Below are 15095 nucleotides of genomic sequence, written 5' to 3'. Positions count from 1 at the left end.
ATGGCGACGGCCGAAATGCGCTTGGAGTGTCCATATAATTGTTATCGCAATAAACCGAATTAGTTCTATAAGGCACTTGCTCTTGGTGGAAGGCCTAAGGAATGAGCATATATGCTAGGCTTCCGCACTCGTGTGTGCGCCCGTGATGTATGTCACATGTGGTGGTGGTGCTTGTCTAACGTCGGTCGTGCTTGGCTAACGACGGCAACAGCTTCGTTCTACTTCAATTTTCACAGGGTGGAATGGAGGCGGATTTTTAAAATTCTGATCTCGTATTGTCGGCATGTCGTGACATACGGAGCCTGAAATCAATTTTTTTTTTGTAGTCGGAATCACGCAAGAAGATATTCAAACACGGGTAGAGGATTGGTAGTGCAAAGTCTTGCTATTGTTTGTCATGGCTTCGTAAACTGGGATACCTGGATAAAATTTGCTCACTTGCAAAGGTACGCTCGAGAATATTAGTAGCTGAGCCTTGGACATGTCTTCTGAAGAGGTGAAAGTGTCCACGGCGTCCTCTTATCAATGGTTCTCCGTACATTGCGTGGGCTTCCGCATGTAGCAACGCCAGGCCTGTGACCGCTGCGCGTCTTAACTTACCTTCTCTAGTTTAGGTCGGTGACTTGTACTTTTGCTTTCAGTGGTAAATTAAAGTATTAACATGTTCTCTTCTTGTTGTGACTGGCTGTTGCAGCTCGTTCTATAAACTCTGAGTGTCACAGTAAGCACTGCGAATGCATAAGCATGAAAATTTGATTCCCGCCTTCCAATAGCAAAGCCGCAACCTGTGCTAAAATCCCTCTCGCATAAATGGACAAGATAGCTCATAGACAGAAACTGCATATCACACTGGGCGAGTGCACTTCGTTCGTTGGGGTATTGCGTTTATTTCGCACTTTGCACGTCGCATTGAAGCCGGATTCACTGTTATTCGCGTGCCTAGCGTATAAGATGCAATCGGTTGCATGGCCAGTAGCCTTTTATATGCTTAATGATGAAAAAGGCCCATAAAAATATCAAAGCAAGCTGTAAGCCTCCAGTTAATCTTACGGAAAAACTGCGCAATTAAACGCGCAAAAGAAGGAAGGCTCAGATACGGCTATGACGCGTGCCTATTTTCTTTGCAGTCATTTTGTGTGCTTTCCTTGTGTCCACGTTTTATTGCGCACTTTTCACATAAAGCTGACATTCACCAACTGGATCGATATAACGTTTTATTGCATGTTTACAGTGAAGGGTAAAACGGGCGCCAACCGAAAATAAAGAAAAGAAACCAAGATGTTCGGGCTCCCATACGGAGGCCTTCTTCACAATGAACAATGCCTCCGTATGGGAACTGAAACATCTTGGTTTCTTTTAATATTTTTGGTTAGCGTCCATTTTACCCTTGACTATGAGCAATCCCGACCAAACTATTTTTCGTCGAACTCTTGGTTTCGTTATTGCATACTTAAACGCAAGAAGAGCTGATCGCTCCATTCCATTTGCAGTTCTCCGACGGGCCCAGCGAGCTCTCACCTGCTTCACACACGAAGTCTCCGCCACAGGTGGCGCTGTTAGCTGAAGCACTGGTTGCAGGACTTACTTTTGGAAATGCGGTTGTTTATTGTAAATCAGGGGTACAATCTGGACTCGACGGGAACCAAAGGTCAGTGGGTCGCCTCGCATTGGGCGCTCACGGGAATACTACAAATGAAGCTGTGCAGGGTGATATGGGCTGGACTAGTTTTGAAGTGAGGGAAGCTCGCAGCAAAATTGAGTATGAAGAACGGCTGAGGAATATGGTAGAAAGTAAATGGGCTGGGAGAGTGTTCAGGTATCTGTACAGGAAAAACATTGATTCACAGTGGAGGAAAAGAACTAGGAAGCTTACCAGCAAGTATGTGGCCTATAGGGTGGACAACACAGCAACAAAGAAGGTCAAGCCAAGAGTCAGAGAGGCGGAATTAATCTCATGGGTGGCGGCAATGGAAAAGAAACCTGCCATGTGTAACTACTTCAGAGGAAAAAAACGAAATCAGGAAAGAAACAATTTATGATAACTCAAAGGGAAACTCATTACATTTCGAAGCGAGATCTGGATGCCTTAGAACACGCACCTATAAAGCGAGATGTAAGAAAGGACAGTAAGCATGGGTTTGCTACGGTAAAGCTAGGGAAACGACGGAGCATGTTTTATTGGAATATGAAGATGGCGACCCAGCGGTCGATTTAGGCACCACTGGCCTCCTTGAAGCCCTTGGGTTCAGAGGGAGCAGTGGTAAGGCAAACATGTCCGCAATACACATTAGTAAGAGGTGACTGGAGGATTGGTGGAAGAAAAGTAGGGAAACGACAAAAGATGGAGATGTACAGAAGCACAGTTCGCAATAGGGGATCAGAAATTTTGGGCGTGGTAGTTAAGAGTGTTTTTTTTTTCATTGTTTAACCTAGGTTGGATATTAGGCAGTATAGCAGCAAGAGCTTGGTCGCGCAACCCACTCGTTCTAAAGAGGACGCTCATAATATCCATCCATCCATCCATCCTGCTACGCCGTAAGAAGCGGGCGTGTGGCGCCTGTCGTTTTCCTTTTAATGAAGTATACCTGTACAGCTGCCAGTCGTTGCGAAGGTGTCCAGTGCGCCTAATCTAATTTCTCGTCTTGAATTCTCATTGTGATCTGGTTTGGCCAGTGTAACTATATTTGATTTCTTACCTGTTACGCATATAGTACATAGTATTACTGCAGCAATATGTGTTCGAAGTGCTACTGTGCTCCCGCTTCATGCTTATTAATGACCGATAAAGTGATGTACATTGACTGGCACAGCTTAGCTATTCCCTTATGCCGGTATAAGTAATGAAAACGTGTCAAAAGCCAAAGTACGAAATTGGTGTTCAATTTGAGCGCACAGGCATGCGGTCTTGCATTCGTCCCAACACTTATGAGGCAGGCACCATACAGTGTGTATTTGGTGCGCCAGTTTTAACAAAAAACACAAAAAATGTCCTCATTTTCCGCCTCGAGCACATGTCTCTATGCAAGCGTGTACGGTCCGGAAACGGTTGGCTCCTTTGAGGCACACGTGTTGTCCGTCGCGGTTCTTCCTCAGGGAAAAAACGCTGATGCAGTGGAACGGGTCCGACTGCCGGGTCCTGTGCGCGAAGTAAGGACTCAGCCGCTGAGGGACTCCGCAGTCGGTCAACTTCGGGACGTGGCACTCAGACGCGTTCGCCGCAATGCACCTGCTCTTGCAGTCTTGAGCTGTGGTGAACACCTGGTCCTGGTCCGACAAGCAGCGATCGTCTCGAGAGCGCCGCCACCGTCGACATTGCTTCCCGTCGAAATACCAGCGGGGATCATCCTTGTAGTCTTGTCTGCAGGTGATTAAGAGATTCAGTACGATTGTTAGGTTCTCTTTTGAGTATACGCGTTTCTCTCGGTTTCTTTGTCCCTCTGAGTGTGTAACTACAAGAAATGCTTCTATTTGAATAAATAAAGTATGAAGACAATTGTCTTTTGCTGAACAATTTTGATAGCGGGGACTTTTCAAAGCGCAAAATGAAAAGATTTTGATGGCGATTCTTCCCGAGTGAGCTTATCCTGATTGAATTGGTACACTCCTACTGGTTCATAACCAGTGACTCAAGTTGGCAGCAAAGATTTTCATTGAAGGCCAGCACAGACCGAGTGGCACAGGCCCAGCCCTCCAGGTCGGCGTCAAAGAGTTTCATTGAAGATCGATGCATACCAAGTCCCGCATTCATATTGATCTATGTCGGCGTAAAAGAGGCTCGTTGAAGAGCGACACACATGAAGACATTGCCGCATACTCAGTGACTCAAGTTAGCTCGACGGTTGATTTCGAACCCTGTTCCTTTAGCACAGTATCCAATAAGCTATAACCATTCGACCATGCACTACACAATAAAACTAGAATGGCGGGAAAACAGCTATAGATACAAAAAGTACAAACGTAAATACATGGATAGTTAGCCTCCGGAAATTCTGTGAAGTACACTACGAATTGCTTTCTTATAATTCGTATCTGACGAAGAAATCAAGCCTCAGGCCCAAACAATGAAACGTTCCTTTCCTTCGACCGCTTCCTAACCTTACGTGAGGCCTCCTTACAGCAAAGGACCGATGGAGGAAGCAAGCGTACTCTGAAAGCTCCCTTCGCCCGTCCTTACGTAAGGAATGGTTGCCGCATGCCTGGGTTCGAGATGATCTCTTCAGAGCTTTACGCGAACACCATCATTCAATAAAAAGATGTTGTATCGTCGCATAATTGTTAAATTGAAGTGCTGATATTGAGACGCGTGCACGCTTTCTTCTACTTTTGTTTAATACACGTAAAAAAAGTATCACAGTATAGCGCAGAACCTGATAGGCTCCAGCAACGCTGGCACCGCCGGCGTCGTGCAACACCTAGCAACGCTGTAGCAACGCCTACGAACGTTACTCATGCCGAACGTGCGACTGAAACGAACATGCCTGGCAAGACGTAGCGTGCTCGCGCTTCTCCGCAGGCGGGCGACAGTGCGCATGCGCTAGCAAACATCACGTCGCTAAGCAGTGAGGTGAAGCGCTCGTTCAGATCCAGGAGTTGAGTAAGGACGCATGAAGGTAGCTTCGCAGCCATCTTACGCTGAGGAAGCACCAAAGAAGCCTTCGCTGAGGGTGCCTCAGTAAGGAAGCTTTCAAAGTGGCATAAGGTGGCCTCACGCCAATTAAGGCTCCTTACTGAGATAAGGAGGGTTTCATTGTTTGGCCCTAAGAGTACTTAATGTAGCCATAACCAGTACACAGTGCTCCTAAAGCCCCGCCGGCGAGGGCGACAACGCTTAGACAGTGCTATGCTGCTCGTTCGGGAAGACAAGTTGCACGTCCATTCTCTGGGGAAACCGCGGTGATTTTATCTTATGCGTTTAACTTATTTGTCCTGACATTCTTCACTTTGGAGTCACTTAGCGGGCCGATTCTCGAATAAGCTTTCGCGCGTATCACCGCCATTGCGAAACAATTATAAGCACCCAAGCACCGATAACTGTAGTATTTCGTCACGTGGCCGAACGCACGCATTCGTCAACTCACCTGGTGCACTTAACAAAGCTGATCACTTGGGAGCAGAGGTCCTCCGGTCGCTTGCGCTCCACACACTTAAGGTGACAGCTGTGTTTCGAATGAAACCTGTTGGGACCGCCGTTGCAAAGCTGGACCTGGTGCGATGCCGCCTCGCAGTCCCCCGATGAATGATTGTAGTAGAACTCCGGTCTCGCGGCACGGCAGTACGTGAATGACGGAGGGTCGCAAACACGTGGTTCCTGGAAGCACACCGAAATTTTCAGATAGTCCACTGAGCATATTTAGCAGCAGTTTCAAAATGGACAATACTGTTGGAATGAATAACGTTGCCAAATGAAAACAGTACATTAAAAGGTTAGCACATGCTTCTTCTTTTACCTTTGCCTTTCGAGAAGGCCGTGTGGTGTCGCCTTCCAACTGGCGCACCTTGCCGAGAATTTTCTGCGGCCTTTCGCCGGATGTAGACGGAACCACTTGTGTCTCACTCGTTCCGACGAGTGCACTAGAATCCTCCACACTCTCCCTGCGAAGGAAGCTTGCGTCCCCTTCAGTATCAATGCTAGGCCTGACTGTAACAGCCGCCCTTCGCGAAGGCTCCTCGATGTCATTCAACGGCACCTGTGGCACAGGCACATAGTCGGGGCTTTCTTCGGCTCCTATAGTGGGTATATCGGCGACCGAATCAACCTCGCGCTTCGCGACGCGGCTGGCCTCTGCCACTGCCGCTACAACTAAGACGAGCGCGAGGCCTCCGAGCAGCGCCGCCAGCGCGCACTGGGCAAGCGGTGTTCGCCAGGGGTAAGCGTCTTCTAGCCGTGGTGATAAAGACGTGTCGTCTTCGTCGTCGGCCTCCGCGATTTCCCGTGCTGTCCGGCTTTCTCCAGCCACCTGCCGGACCTTGTCGCCTTCTTTCCGGCTGAATTTTAAGAAGTAGCGCATCATGTCTTTCGGGATCCACGAGTGCAGTTTGACACTGTGGTCTCCCAGCATACCGAAAGTCTGCACCGCCGGAGCTGTCGACACAGCCTTCGACGCAGCCGTCGCCGCCGAAGAAGCGCTGTTCTTTGTCAGGTGCACCCAGGGAACGTCCCGGTCGTCAGAGCTCTGCGAAGAGGAGGAGCTGCTCGAAGAACTGTGGCCCTCGCTCATGGTCTCTTCGGTGCCTTCCGACAGAGACGGCAATATGTCCGGGCTGTCGCCAATCATGTCACGGCTTCCTTTGGAGTGGACCGGCTCGGATCTCTGCCTCAAAGCAACTGCCTCACCTGGCACTGCAGTCGTCTGTGACGTGGATGCTGGTGGTGCCGATGTTGCGTGAGCTGCGGGATCTGCGGATGGTGCGGGGGCCGTCGGTGATGCCGGTGCGACCGGATCCGCCGCCTCGTTCATCTTAAACCTCAGCGTCTTCGTGGATGCTTGCTTCAAGGGCTCGGCTGATCGCGGCGGTGACTTGAGAATACCGGGACGCCACGGTTTGGGTGTCAGCTCGGGAGTGGATTTTGGTCGCTCAGCTTTGGCGGGTGGTTGACGTGCTCCTTCTAATGTCGGCTCCATTGGGCAACAGCAGCTACAACAGACAAAAAAAGAACGACTCTGTGTTCACCGTTGGACTACAGTGATTCGTTGCCGCGCTTTAGGCTTGTCTTTGTAGTGAATGATGGTGATAATGCTCAACTCTGGCACGTACCTACTACGGAGGATAAGTGTTATCACGGATAAGGCACTGTTATTATTATCATTATTGTTGATTTTTTTGTTGTATCACATGGCTCATAGCCATTAAATGGGATTTGCCAAGATTCCGTCGAGTATAATATAGATCTTATTTGCGACGTTCAAGCAGTGCCAAAACATAAAGAAAGGGATGAAAGCCAAATTGCATGTCACATGCATGGAGACGCGTTTTAAAAATCCGCGCAGAACCCGTGTCACAAGTAATGTCGGCGTTAATACGATTAACTCACCCGGTGACCCAAGTGTGCGTCTAAGTGCTGAATTAAAGAGCGGCACATACACAGTGGCTCATACCCGATAACCCAAATTGGCATCAAAGGCGTTCTTAATGGTATAATATAGCGGAAGGGCACAACGGCAATGCACAACCCAAAAGAAAAACACAGATACACGTCACAGCGCCTGTGACATGTATATTTCTGCCTTGTTTGTGGTTGAGCCCTTTATTTGCATTATGTCGTTAAGTAAGCACCAGCTACAAGCCCAAGGACATGTCCTTCAAAGAGCTTCATTGAGATGCGATGCCTACCCAGTGGCACATACCAAGTTATCCAAGTTAGCATCAAAGAGGTTCACTGAAGAGCGGCACATAACCAGTAGCATATACCCAGTGATTAACGTTGGCGTAAAATGTTTTTTTTTTATTTGAGCGTACTGTACAGGCCTATAATGTCCCACGTAGGGCCGATTACATGAACTGGTTTTATTTACAACGATAAGACGAAATTTTCCGTAGTTACGATCAAAGATAAAATTTGGCAATAAGTATTGAATACATTACGAGGGTTTTACAGGAGAATCGATGGTATCGCAACACTCAGCAATGTTTCGTAGACTACTCCAATGAAACATTGCCGACGACAAAAAATGAAGTATTGATTTGCTATGATTCAGTCTTGGTGTGAGCTGAAAAGGTTCATATAGATAATTAAACAGTGGTATGTTGAAGTTACCACAGTATAAGAGATAAATAAATTTTAGTCTAGAAGTGATTCTTCGTTGTGGAAGTGGCTCCAAGTTTGCCCTCGTAAGCAAACCTGATGCACTAGACTGCCTTGAGTAGTCTGAACATACAAATTGATAGCAAATTTTTGTATGTGGTCTATTTTACTAATTAGGGGCTTTTGATAGGGACTCTAGATTAAATTTGCGTACTCTACGCATGGCCTAAATACTATCTTGTAAGCATTTAGTTTGACATGTTCGGATGCTTTACGCAATTTCATTTTCAAGAAAGTTTTTCTTGAGCTTCTTACATATGACTGAAATATGGGGTTCCGAACTGAGGTTAGGCGTGAGGTTAAGACCCAGATGGACATTGGCTGCAGTGACGTATTAAGTTCTGTTTGATTGCATGTGTCATGTAAGATTGTATATGAAATAAAGTCATCGGCAAATAGTCGCATCTGGACAGGATGAGAGGGAGGTCCCAATTGTAGTGATCAGAAGCGACGTATATTGTAACCATGGTACAAAATGTTCAATATAAGCCAGTTAGGACGAGGGGTTGTACGCAGTGGTTTGCCATCGAACAGCAGGACACTAGAAATTGTTTGTTCCTTTGTTTCTATGTTTTCTGGCTCATTTGTACCCGTAGTTTTTCTTTCTGTTTGTGTACAGAATGCAAAACTTATTGACGCCTCTCTGACGGCTCAATCACGCGCTTTCTAACCTTTCCTTTTGTTTTCATTTCTTTAGCATATTAAGTGCTCAAGTGCTCAAGTGTATAACACGTCTTGCCTACGTCGCCTGATTCATGGCCAATCCCTCTTAGTAGGTAACCGACACCACAGTTGATATCGTCATCAACTTGACTCACAATTAGACAAAGATCGCTGCAGACAGCGCTCAATCCAACTGCTGAGAAAACGGTTTTGTGCACTTCATATAAACTTGATGTTGGACCCTGTGATAATAATTCAGTGAAAAAGGATCGTCGATAATAAAGCTGCAAAAACTTGCTCAAGAGCACGGAGCGGCGATTGCCGAAAGCTGGACATCGTAAAATTAAATACGTTTCGATACAGTTCACACGAGCCGGGCACGAAGTGTTCAGCTTCCAGCTTTTTGTATATGCGTGCCTTGAGCCAAAAGGCATTTGCGCGGCGGTTCAAACTACGACCACCAAAAAGAGCAGTGTCCCCTGGGGCCCATTCATTCGAATAAAGCCGTTGAAGTAGGGCTTGGAAACACAAAAACAGTCGTGCATCGTAGAATTTGCGCCATCAAGGTTGTGTGCTGAAGTCGCATGAACATCGGCGGTCTCGTTTCTTAAGAGACATCGATATTGGATGGTATCCACAGAAACATTAGCGTTGTTCCCCAAGACGTGATTTTATGAAGCGCCTTGAACTATTCATGTCATAGGGATGAGTCAGCATTGTCACAGGAAACTCACTCAGAGCCGAGCTAGAATCTTTGATAACGGCCTTTCGCAACGTCCTTTGTTTGCAAATCTATTTCAGCACTATAGGGATCTCTCAGGTAGTAGGAGAAAACATAAAATCTGTGCATGCCATAAGGTTATAAGTTAAAAAAAGGGGGAAAAAATTTCGATAGAGCCAGAATAATTCGTAACGGTAAAGTCAAAATCATCATCATCATCAGCCTGGTTACACCCACCGCAGGGCAAAGGCCTCTCCCATACTTCTCCAACTACCCCGGTCATGTACTGTTAAGAACGGCCCGCTGAGGTGCAAGTTTTGCCAGCCAGTTGCGACAGCGGCTTCAACTTTTCCTGGAACGCCACCGCAACCCCCTAGCCACACGGCGTCACTATGTCTACTGTGTCCGCAGGACAATACGCCACGTCCGCCACTCTGCGTCGCGCGATTGCCAAGATGAGTTCGACGAACTAGGCTTTATGACTGAACACGCCGTCGCCGACCTGGTGTGCCACGAGCGGGGTAGTGCCCAAGGGAACGTAGTTGGAGGCCCTTTCTCACGCGCCTTTCAAGACGCAAGACAATGGAGCACCGGCGGCCGCGCTGCGGGGGTCAGCTCGGGGAATAAAATGCGCCTTTCTTGACGTAGGCCCCGAGCTCTGCGAAGACCGTCTGACGTCGGTGGGAGCCGTGAACCTGTGCGGAAGTGTGTGTGTGAGTGTGTGTGTCCCTCCGGCAGAGGCGGCTCATCTAGTGGTCGAACGTTTCCCTCACCTAGGGATCGAAGGAGCACCGAGTGTTTATAAACGGCGGTTGTGCGGCTGCTCAGTGTACTTTCTCTCACAGTCATGCTAGACTGATGAACTGCAACGCCGTTATATATATACTGTAAATAAACCCATATTCCTCGTTCTCGATGCGAAGCAGTCCTTCCTTTTAACAAAGTCCTCAGTGTGGATAAGTTAGACGGCGGCATGGGCTAGCTACCATCTAATTCATGACCGACTTCAATCTTGACAACTGGTTACGAGCGGTGGGATTAGCCTCCCAATCCTTACAACTGGATGTAAGCACAGGGATCGTCCTACAACTCTAACTGTTCTAATTGTACCCATGTTGTCCCTGCAAACTTCTTATTCTCATCCACCCACCTAGCTTTCGCCGCCCCCTGCTACGCTTCCCTTCCCTTGGAATCCAGTCCGCAATCCTTAATGACCATCGGTTATCTTCCCACCTAATCAGATGTCCTGCCCACGCCCATCTCTTTTTCTTGATTTCAACTAAGATGTCATTAACACGCGTTTGTACCCTCAGCCAATCTGCTCTTTTCTTATTCCTGAACGCTACACCCATCATTCTTCTTTCCATAGCTCGTTGCGTCGTCCTCAATTTAAGCAGAACCCTTTCCATAAGCCTCCAGGTTTCTGCCCCCTACGTGAGTGCTGGTAAAAGGCAGCTGTTAAACACTTTTCTTATGAGGGATAATGGTAACCTGCTGTTCCTGGTCTGAGAATACCTGCCGAAGGCACCCTTAGCTTATTCTTATTCTTCTGATTATTTGAGTCTCCTGATCCTGATCCGCAGCCACTACCTTCCCTAAGTAGATGTATTCCATTACTGGTTCCAGTGTCTCGCTAGCTATCGTAAACTACTGTTCTCTTTTGAGACTGTTAAACATTACTTTTGTTCTCTGCAGATTAATTTTTAGAGCCACCCTACTGCGTTGCCTCTCCAGGTCAGTGAGCATGCATTGCAATTGGTCCCCTGAGTTACTAATCAAGGATATCATCAGCGAATCGCAAGTTACTAAGGTATACTCCCTTACCTCTTATCCCCAATTCTTCCCTATCCAGGTCTCTGAATACCTCCTACATGTAAACACGCTGTGAATAGCATTGGAGAGATCGCATCTCCCTGCCTGACGGCTTTCTCTATTGGGTATTTTGTTGTTTTCTTTATGGAGTGCTAAGGTGGCTGTGGAGCCGCTATAGACTTCTTTCAGTATATTTAGATACGGCTCGTGTGCACCCTGATTCCGTAATGCCTCCATAAGTGCTGAGGTTTCGGCTGAATCAAACGCTTTGTCGTAATCAATGAAATATATATATTTAAGGGTTGGTTATATTCCGCACATTTCTCCGTCACCTGATTGATAGTGTGAATATTGTGTATTGTTGAGTAGCCATTACGGAATCCTGCCTGCTCCTTTGGTTGACAGAAGTCTAAGGTGTTCCTGATCACATTTGCGATTACCTTAGTAAATACTTTGTAGGCAACGGACAGTAAGCTGATCGGTCCACAATTTTTCAAGCCTTTGATGTAGCCTTTTTTATGGATTAGGATTTTGTTAGCGTTCTTCCAAGATTCCGGTACGATCGAAGTCATGAGGCAGTGCGTATACAGGGTGGCCAGTTTTTCTATAGTAATCTGCCCACCATCCTTCAACAAATCTGCTGTTACCCGATCCTCGCCAGCTGCCTTCCCCCTTTGCATAGCTCTCAAGGCGTTCTTTACGTCTTCCGGCGTTACTTGTGGGATTTCAAATTCCCCTAGACTATTCTGTCTTCCATTAACGCCGTAGATGCCACTGGTACTGTATAAATCTCTATAGAAATCCTAAGCCAGTTTAACTATCTCATCCATATTAGTAATGATATTGCCGGCTTTGTATCTTAACGCATACATCTGATTCTTGCCTATTCCTAGCCTCTTCTTCCCTGCTTTTACGCTTCTTGCATTCCTGAGAGCATGTTCAATTCTATCCATATTATAATTCCTTATGCCAGCTGTTATACGCTTGTTGATTAACTTCGAAACTTCTGCCAGTTCTATTCTTGCTGTAGGGCTAGAGGCTTTCATGCATTGGCGTTTCTTGATCATATCTTTCGTCTCCTGCGATAGCTTACTGGTATCCTGTCTAATGGAGTTACCACCGACTTCTATTGCACATTCCTTAATGATGCCCATAAGATTGTCGTTTATTGCTTTAACAGTAAGGTCCTCTTCCTTAGTTAAATACGAATACCTGTTCGGTAGCTTTTTCCGGAATTCCTCTGTTTTCCCTCTTTTCGCTAACTCATTGATAGGCTTCTTGTGTACCAGTTTCTTTTGTTCCCTCCTCAAGTCTAGGCTAATTCGAGTCTTACCATCCTATGGTCACTGCAGCACACCTTGCCGAGCACCTGCATATCTTGTAAGATGCCAGGGTTAGCGTCCAGAATATTAGGTCTATTTCATTTCTAGTCTCGCCATCCGGGCTCCTCCACGTATACTTTTGTTGTCAGTTTCTTATTTTTTGTGCCCCATACCTGTACGTAAGTCAGCCCATTATGCAGCCGCAACAGAACCAAAAGGTGTGCAGTTAAGTTCACTGACATAATTTAGAGCCACCCTACTGCGTTGCCTCTCCAAGTCAGTGAGCATGCATTGCAATTGGTCCCCTGAGTTACTAAGCAAGGATATCATCAGCGAATCGCAAGTTACTAAGGTATTCTCCCTTACCTCTTATCCCCAATTCTTCCCAATCCAGGTCTCTGAATATCTCCTACATGTAAACACCATCTATCTGGTCCCCCTACCAAAATTATTTAATTAACATGCTTGACGCAGTTCAGAATAGGGCTGCCCGTTTCATTTCACGCAATTCTGACAACCATAACAGCATAACGTAAATTAAGCTCAATCTTTCACTTGAGCCCCTTAGTGCTCGTCGCCACTTTGCCCTTTTATGCCTTTTTCACAAATACGCATGCAGCAACAGACAATTCCCATTTCACCTTGATGCTCCTTCCATCACATCACGTCGGTTGCATAATCACTTAAGTTTCACGCGATTATATGGGTCAACTCACACCTTCAACGCATCTGCTCTTCCACGCGCCATACGTTTGTGGGATGATCTTCCAGACAACATTGCATCCGAACCAGACCATGATAATTTCCGTCAACTCCTGCACTCTTTCTCTTCGCAATAAAAACTTGCCACTAGTATTTCCAGTTTTATTTTACTTCCGGTGCCATGTTCTGTATACTACCCATGTATTTATTTATTTGTTATTTTCACAGCTTTAAGACCAAAGACATCCGTCATTTTTTTTTGTACCACTGCACGTGTTTTATTTTCTTCAGTATCCCACTTTGTGCCCGACTGCATTCATTATATTGATAAATGTTTTTACTGTGCACGCCATTAGTTCCTGCGTTTTTATCATGCCCTACCATTTTGCGTATGTTAAACCCTGCCAACTGTTCATGCGCCTAGATTCCGCATATTTGTCAGTCTATCTTTGGTTGTAGTTTGTTTTCTTGTTACTGTTGTCATTGTAATCGGTATACTTTATAGTTCTTGTATCCAGTTTTTCCATGTGTATAATGACAGCCAATATTTTTTTTCTCTCTTCGTGTTATCCTTTTTCCCGCCCGACCGTGTAGTTGCCGCCATACCACATTATCATCGATTCCTCTCCTTTATGTTAAACTGCAAATTTGAGCCGTACTTTGTACACCGACAAGTTACTTTGTACTTTCTTTATTACCCCCCTCATTTAATGCCCTGTAAAGTGGCCTGTAAGGTATGTTCAATAAATAAATAAATAAATAAATAATCTACCTTACATGCACTGAACGCAACCACGTTGGAAACCGGAGGCCACAATGACGCGCGAAGGTTGCTTATTATTATAATACCCTTAGTGCGTGGAGCAGACCACTTGCAAGTAGAGTAAGATAACTAATCGATGTAAGTCGTTTGACTCTCGGATGGCAGTGTCGAGGCGCTTTTCAAAATGCTTCACCAACTTTTGCTGTAAGTACACACGACTACGGCTAGTTCACAAGATGACTACTGTGAAAAGACAACATATGATAACAAAGAATCCATAGCAAACTTGCCAAAAAGGACATGGCACGTTAGCAAGAAAAAGTTAATATTTCATCACCCTTTGTTATTGTCTTCTGGAAAATTCAAATGTATCAGTCAGCACAGAATCACCATGAAAGGAAGACAGTTGTAATTACTAATAAACTAAAACCAATAGCCAAACAGTCTTAAATAAACATCCGATATGCAGCCTGCAGCTGCATATGCACGACACTGCAATGCCACTCAGAACCATAATGAGACCCCGAAATATTGTGTAACCCATGTAGAAGTTCAATTTACCATTGCACAAGTCTCTTATAATATGTCAGAAGATTTATAAGTTAAACCTATTTCACTGTTCTCCGAGACGTATTTTTACTTAGAACTTACGATTTAACATCCTACGCAAGTAAGAAACACGTAACAAATAAAAAAGGCTGCACTTATGTACAAAGGAGATCCAGATAATGAGGTGCTATAAAAACAATATTCCAACTGAGACTACATAATCTATGTGTTATACTATGCTTGCTGAAAACAACTGGTTGGCAATTGATAATCCAATGCAACAGTAAAACAGCTGTCTTTCCTTATGGTACGCTTGTTGGCACTTTTCCCACAAAACTTGTTCGTGTTAGCGTCAGTTGAAAATTGATCTGAAAAACACCACATTAAAATGTTGTACATCAATTTTATTCTGTCGTACAACATGCAACTGTGTATGAAAACTTCATAACTGACAATATTACAAAAATAAACACAGCAACATTTATAATAATCGTTTATTTATGCTGACAAACATACTTTTCCATGACGAAGTACAATAGCTGACACAGACAATTTCACAGATTGCAATAACCACTAATACAAAACTTATCATAATGCAGACACGCTGACAAAATATGTAGCATAAATAGGTGTATTTTTTTACGACAAAGATAGCACATGAATGATGAGGACAAGGGAGGAAGCAGAACACATAAACAAACCATACCTAGCTGCATACACGCAGCTGTAACAAGACACATGGTACACCAATATCCAAAA

At 45.5% G+C, this 15095-nt stretch overlaps 1 protein-coding gene across 1 annotated transcript in view; it reads right to left on the bottom strand.

The window, feature by feature from the left end:
- Nucleotides 1–2649: 2649 nt before the first annotated feature.
- LOC139051989 (uncharacterized) overlaps nucleotides 2650–15095 on the bottom strand; it is a 35399-nt gene continuing 22953 nt past the window's right edge. Inside the window, exons 3-5 of the mRNA XM_070529057.1 lie at nucleotides 5448–6636; nucleotides 5079–5308; nucleotides 2650–3358 (exon numbers count right to left, since the gene is read on the bottom strand). Of these exons, the coding sequence (XP_070385158.1) occupies nucleotides 2992–3358; nucleotides 5079–5308; nucleotides 5448–6623 (1773 nt within the window). The 5' untranslated portion in view covers nucleotides 6624–6636 and the 3' untranslated portion in view covers nucleotides 2650–2991. The remainder of the gene's footprint in view (nucleotides 3359–5078; nucleotides 5309–5447; nucleotides 6637–15095) is intronic.

The sequence above is a fragment of the Dermacentor albipictus genome, unplaced genomic scaffold (genome assembly GCF_038994185.2).
Source record: "Dermacentor albipictus isolate Rhodes 1998 colony unplaced genomic scaffold, USDA_Dalb.pri_finalv2 scaffold_17, whole genome shotgun sequence".
NCBI lineage: Eukaryota > Metazoa > Arthropoda > Arachnida > Ixodida > Ixodidae > Dermacentor > Dermacentor albipictus.
Note: the sequence above shows the minus strand (reverse complement) of the source record. Positions and strands in the feature narration are given on the sequence as shown.